This window comes from Odocoileus virginianus, chromosome 32 (assembly GCF_023699985.2).
Source record: "Odocoileus virginianus isolate 20LAN1187 ecotype Illinois chromosome 32, Ovbor_1.2, whole genome shotgun sequence".
NCBI lineage: Eukaryota > Metazoa > Chordata > Mammalia > Artiodactyla > Cervidae > Odocoileus > Odocoileus virginianus.
Genome location: NC_069705.1, coordinates 2,285,427 through 2,290,948, shown reverse-complemented (window position 1 = coordinate 2,290,948; position 5,522 = coordinate 2,285,427). Strand labels below are relative to the sequence as shown.

Here is a 5,522-nt window from a genome sequence, read left to right as displayed (position 1 = left end):
CCTTTGATACAGACATCCTGCTCTTCTGCTGGCCCTTTGAACTGACTTTGATAGGCAGTAATTAAGAGGGATTCAACCCCTGGAGGGGCAGCGGCTGCAGCCCTGTCTCCGCTCCCCCCTTCATCGAGTCCTTGTTTTGAACCATTGATCAAACAGATTTGCAGGGATTTGTTCTAGCCTGTGTGGGGTAAGAAGGAAGGAAATGGAGAAGGAGGGAGCAGGGAGAAAGGAGGGGACGCGTCTATAAATTGTTCAAGAGGGAACCCGCTGATCAGACCTCGCTTATCGCATTTCACACACCTTCCTCCCTTCTCTTTCAGAAAAAGCAGCTCCCGGCGACTTGCTGAGTTTCCACCTCGGCCAAAGCTCCACTGCGGGTGCAGAGCTGCTCAGCTTCGAGGAGGACGCGGGGAGGGCTGAGAAGGTCGAGGATGGTGGTGGTGGTCCTGCTGGGGCTCGGCTGGCTGTGCACCCCCCTGGGAGCCCTAGTTCTGGATTTCAACAACATCAAGAGCTCTGCTGATGCACAAGGGGCCCAGAAGGTAACAGCCTGCAAGGGAGGAGGGCTGGGTGCTGGGTTTGTGTGAAGCATCACTCAGATCGGGGCCTGAAATGGTTCATCTAGACTAGCCAGGGAGCTGGAAAGGCAGTGAGCTGGATTGAAGGCCTCCTGGGAGAATCCGGTTGCCTTAGCATTAACTCACCCAAGAAGCCAAGTGGCTTTCAGGGCTCTAAGCTCTCAATTCGCCTACAAATCAGAGAGGAAGAGAACGAGAAGGCTGTGCCACGTGCCAGGCCTCTGATACATAATACCTCGCTTCCTTAGAGCTTGAGATAGTTGTCACACCTCCTAATGTGAAAATGCAACTCAGAGATGCTGAGGGATTTAACTCAGGCCACACAGTCAGGGAATATGGGAGTTATTAGCTCAGTGCTAGGTGTCAAGGAGCACGGGCTTGTCACCCTCTCACTTCACAGAACAGTTTTATAGGAAATTTTCATGTCTATTTGAAAAAGCATCACTTGTAGATGAGAAAACTTGGTCTTTGGAATCTGTTACTCTGCAAATGAGGCATCCCTAAGAATCAAGTGACTAGGGTGAGGTCCCCCGAGGGCTCCTTGGCGAACGGTGACCGGTGGAGTCAAAAGGTCAGATAGATATAGAGCTGTCACAAACACCAGGCTTCCATCTCATTAGACTATAGCACAGTGTCCAGGGCTTCTATCCACACAGCAAGAATCTCATAATCGGGGACTTCCCTGGTGGTCCAGTGGCTGGGACTCTGCACTCCCAATGCAGGGGGCCTGGGTTTGATCCCTGATCAGGGAACTAGATCCCATTGCTGCAACTAAGTCCTGGTGCAGCCAGATAAATAAATAAATAAATAAATTTTAATCTCATAACCATCTCTAAGACACATGGGAGAACATTTTCTTCCATTTTCACAAAGCATAAAAATTAAATTCTGGGTTTAAAAGCAGGACAATTTCTCAAACACGAATAACCTCTGCAGCACATAGGTCTCTTTGTTGATGATTCGCTCTCCCCTTTGTGGGAGAAAACCAACTCTAGTGGAAAAAAATGAAGATGCTGCTAGAGGCTTGCCGCAACGTTTCAAGGGCCTCAGCATTCGGCCTCCTCCACCTCCTGCCTGCAGTAAAAAGTCTGCTTACATCTCGCTGGATTCTTTAGCCCTGTGAACAAATGTCCCTTCACAGGGTTCACAGTGCGTGTCTGACAACGACTGCAGTACTAGAAAATTCTGCCTCAAACCTCGGGATGAGAAACCGTTCTGTGCCACCTGTCGTGGACCACAGAGGCGGTGCCAGCGTGCTGCCATGTGCTGCCCCGGGACGCTCTGCGTGAACGGTGAGTCGGCCTGGAGCTTGCCAGGACTGCCGTGCTCCGACGAGGCGGAGACAGCACCTGGGTCTCTTAGACCATGATGGCCCACGACAGGCACTCTCTAAAGGCTCCCTGGAGTCATTCTTGAAGCGACTCTCCCTAGCTGCTTTTTCTCGATGCAGCAAAATAGTTCCTTTCCTGGCAACAACTCTTGCCAGCAACTTGGAGATGATTTTAAAGGAAGGGTACCAGTTGGAATCACTGTTTCCGCTTTGACTCAATTACTTAACCCCCTTCTTTGCCTTATGTGAGATATAAATATTTAGTGCACATGTCCCAGAAGCCTAGACCCAGAAACCAAAGGCAGAGGGCCTGCCCAACTCTGACAGTCTAAGGATGCGCCTGCCTGTGGTTCCCATCCTCTCACCCCACCCGCTCGTGTCTCAGATGTCTGCACTGCAGCGGAAGAGGCAGCCCCGGGACTGGAGAGGGCGATGGATGACCAAGACGATGCAGACACACAAGCAACAACCGAGCACCCAATCCAGGAAAACAAACCCAAGAGGAAGCCAAATATTAAAAAGTCACAAGGCAGTAAGGGTAAGAGCAGCATTCTAAATGTGTGTGTGTGTGTGTGTGTCTGTGTGTCTGTGTGTCTGTGTGTCTGTGTAGGCTCAGTGGTAAAGAATCTGCCTGCCAATGCAGGCAAGGTGGGTTTCATCCCTGGGTCAGGAAGATCCCTTGGAGTAGGAGATGGCAACCCACTCCAGTATTCTTGCCTAGGAAATCCCATGGACAGAGAAGCCTGGCGGGCTACAGTCCATGGGGTCACAAAGAGTATAAGACATGACTTAGTGACTTAACAATGACATAACACGTTTTTAAAAAAGAAAAACATTTCTCCTCTTGGGCTCCTCAGGATAGGCTGAGACTGGCTTATTCCTCTCCACCCCAGAAACACCTAGGAAGCATGTTCTGCTTCTAATTTTTCCATAAATGGCTGCAGAGACTGTGTGGGGAGGAGTATAGGTAGTTGACAGGCCTAGAGGACGGGAATACCTATAATCATGGGCTGATGAGCAAGAAAACTTTCAATTGTTTAAATTTTCTGTACACATGTTTTTACAGCCTATAATTTAACAAATAGAAATCTTCCTTTACTAAATCCTTAGAATACAAAATAAGGGCTTCCCTAGTAGCTCAGACGGTAAAGCATCCGACTGCAATGCAGGAGACCCGGGTTTGTTCCCTAGGTTGGGAAGATCCCCTGGAGAAGGAAATGGCAACCCACTCCAGTATACTTGCCTGGAAAATCCCATGGACAGAGGAGCCTGGTGGGCTACAGTCCATGGGGTCACAAAGAGTCGGACATGACTGAGCAACTAACACACACATACCCCAATTTAAAAACATACGTACATACAAATATAAGCCAATAAATGTGTTTTTTAAAAAAATACAAAATAAAAGAGATGAACACAGATGCAATAACTTTTCAAACAAAATACAAACTTCACTAAAATGCTTTTTACACAACTATAATCTTAAAATCCAATCTTTGACAGAAAGCAGCTGGAATGTTTGAAGGTGAACTGGCTGCTCTTGTTGGTGTCTAGGTTAACTGGTCCCCATGTAAGCAGTGGTCTCTTACCAGGTCAGTACACATCCCATTTAATAAAACACTGATGAGTGATACTTTATGTCTCAAGACAGGAAATCCCATCTTTCTGTGATAGATGTTTTAACTTGGTTGTTGTTCAGTCACCAAGTCATGTCTGCCTCTTTGCAACCCCATGGACTGCAGCACGCCAGGCTTCCCTGTCCCTCACCATTTCCCGGAGTTTGCCCAATTTCATGTCCATTGAATCAGTGACGCCATCCAACCATCTCATCTTCTGCCGCCCTCTTCTCCTCCTGCTCTCAACTTTCTCAGGCAGTATTTTCTGCCAGAGCTGAGATGTCCGTTTCACAGTTGGGTTCAGCCTTGGAGCCGGGCATGCTGCTCCAGCCTTACTCTGCCGGCTTATCCTCCTTGCGATGCCTCACCCTAGTCACACCCCCACAAGCCACCTGCTTATCACTAACGCCTGTGTCAACCTTGTTACAGGACAAGAGGGAGAAAGCTGTCTCAGAACTTTCGACTGCGGGCCTGGACTTTGCTGTGCTCGTCATTTTTGGACCAAAATCTGTAAACCGGTGCTACTGGAGGGACAGGTCTGCTCTAGGAGGGGTCGCAAAGACCCTGCGCAGGCTCCGGAGATCTTCCAGCGCTGTGACTGTGGGCCCGGGCTAGCGTGTCGCAGTCAGGCGGCTCGAAACCGGCAACACGCACGGTTGCGACTGTGCCAGAAAGTCTAAGGGCTGCAGGTCTGACCCAGCAGAAGTCTCAGGCGTGCACTTGCGCATCTTCCCATCTACACATCTTAAAATGCAATCTCGTAGCAAGTGAAATAGACCAAGCTGGAGATGCTGTCTTGTGATGAATGGAAACTAGTTTGGCTTTTTGTCTGTTTCTGCAGAAAAGTGAACGTGATTCTAGAACAAATTTAAGTTCATCTAGTGATTCAGTCAGTTCAAATAAATCTTTTAAGTAGTTTCTGGTGAAGTTCTGACACCTGACGGGAGTTGGACGGGGAGGCGGAGTGACAGTATATCTGTTGTTAAATTAGCTTACCAGGGAAAATGACCACATATTTTCCTTAAAAACCCTATTGTTTATAGCCCTTCATTTCTTGGAAGGGAAATGCCTTCTCGCTACAGAAACAAAACCTTGGTTAATAAAGATATGATTCAAAAGATAATAGCTTATATTGGTATAACCCATTGCAAGTTTCAAAGCATTTTTCCATTATTTTGTTTTCAATAGCCTTACTATTTATGAACTTTTCATATTTTTGTATTCCTATAATTTCTGTATTTCAAAGCTTGAGCTTTCAAGGAATGTCTGACCATCTGTACTCAAAAGTTACACTGGAGGAAAACAGGGGAAAAAAATGAAATCTTTGTCTATTTGAAGTTTAAATGGTCACATTTGATACAAATGGGTGAATATTGGAAAAGACCCTGATGCTGGGAAAGATTGAGGGCAGGAGAAGGGGATGACAGAAGACGAGATGGTTGGATGGCATCACCAACTTAATGGACATGAGTTTGTGCAAGCTCCGGGAGATGGTGATGGACAGGGAGGCCTGGCGTGCTGCAGTCTGCAGAGTCACAAAAAGTCAGACACGACTGAGTGACTGAACTGGACAACTTAATTAGGGAAGTTCTTTCCAATGGATTATAATCAGTTGCTACACATTTCATTTAAGAGATAAATCACTCACCTGTTCTTTAGTTTATAAGTATTTATAACAAAATCAAATATGGGTCAAGCCAAGAAAAAAGTTTAATTTATGAAGTTCTCTAATCTCTAAAAAAGCCTGAACCCTCTTCCAGAGGCTGGCCCCTGGGTACACCTTAACTGACTAATTTATAATCAGTAAATAGGAGGAAAAGTAATGAGGTGATGTGGTTTATAGCATAAGGGCAGGAAATGAGAAAATAAAAATCCCCATTTAAGATCTGTTATCATCTCGTCTCTTAATTCTGTCTACTGACCCTTAATAAAGTGCGGTCATCAACAGAATATATAAATTTAAATGTTTGCTAATGAAGTTAAGAACTAGATCACAGC

General features: G+C 46.4%; 1 protein-coding gene across 1 annotated transcript; it reads left to right on the top strand.

The window, feature by feature from the left end:
- The first annotated feature begins 325 nt into the window (after positions 1 to 325).
- DKK4 (dickkopf WNT signaling pathway inhibitor 4) lies at positions 326 to 4,590 on the top strand. Its single transcript, XM_020881390.2, has 4 exons — positions 326 to 542; positions 1,720 to 1,870; positions 2,294 to 2,446; positions 3,954 to 4,590. The coding sequence occupies exons 1-4, from the start codon at positions 432 to 434 to the stop codon at positions 4,202 to 4,204; spliced, it is 666 nt and encodes a 221-aa protein (XP_020737049.2). The 5' UTR covers positions 326 to 431; the 3' UTR covers positions 4,205 to 4,590.
- Positions 4,591 to 5,522: the final 932 nt, after the last annotated feature.

Coding starts and splice junctions, on each gene's coding strand:
- DKK4 (XM_020881390.2), top strand. CDS start 432: ATGGTGGTGGTGGTCCTGCTGGGGCTCGGCTGGCTGTGCACCCCCCTG. Junction 543..1,719: donor ATGCACAAGGGGCCCAGAAG/GTAACAGCCTGC, acceptor GTCCCTTCACAG/GGTTCACAGTGCGTGTCTGA. Junction 1,871..2,293: donor CGGGACGCTCTGCGTGAACG/GTGAGTCGGCCT, acceptor CTCGTGTCTCAG/ATGTCTGCACTGCAGCGGAA.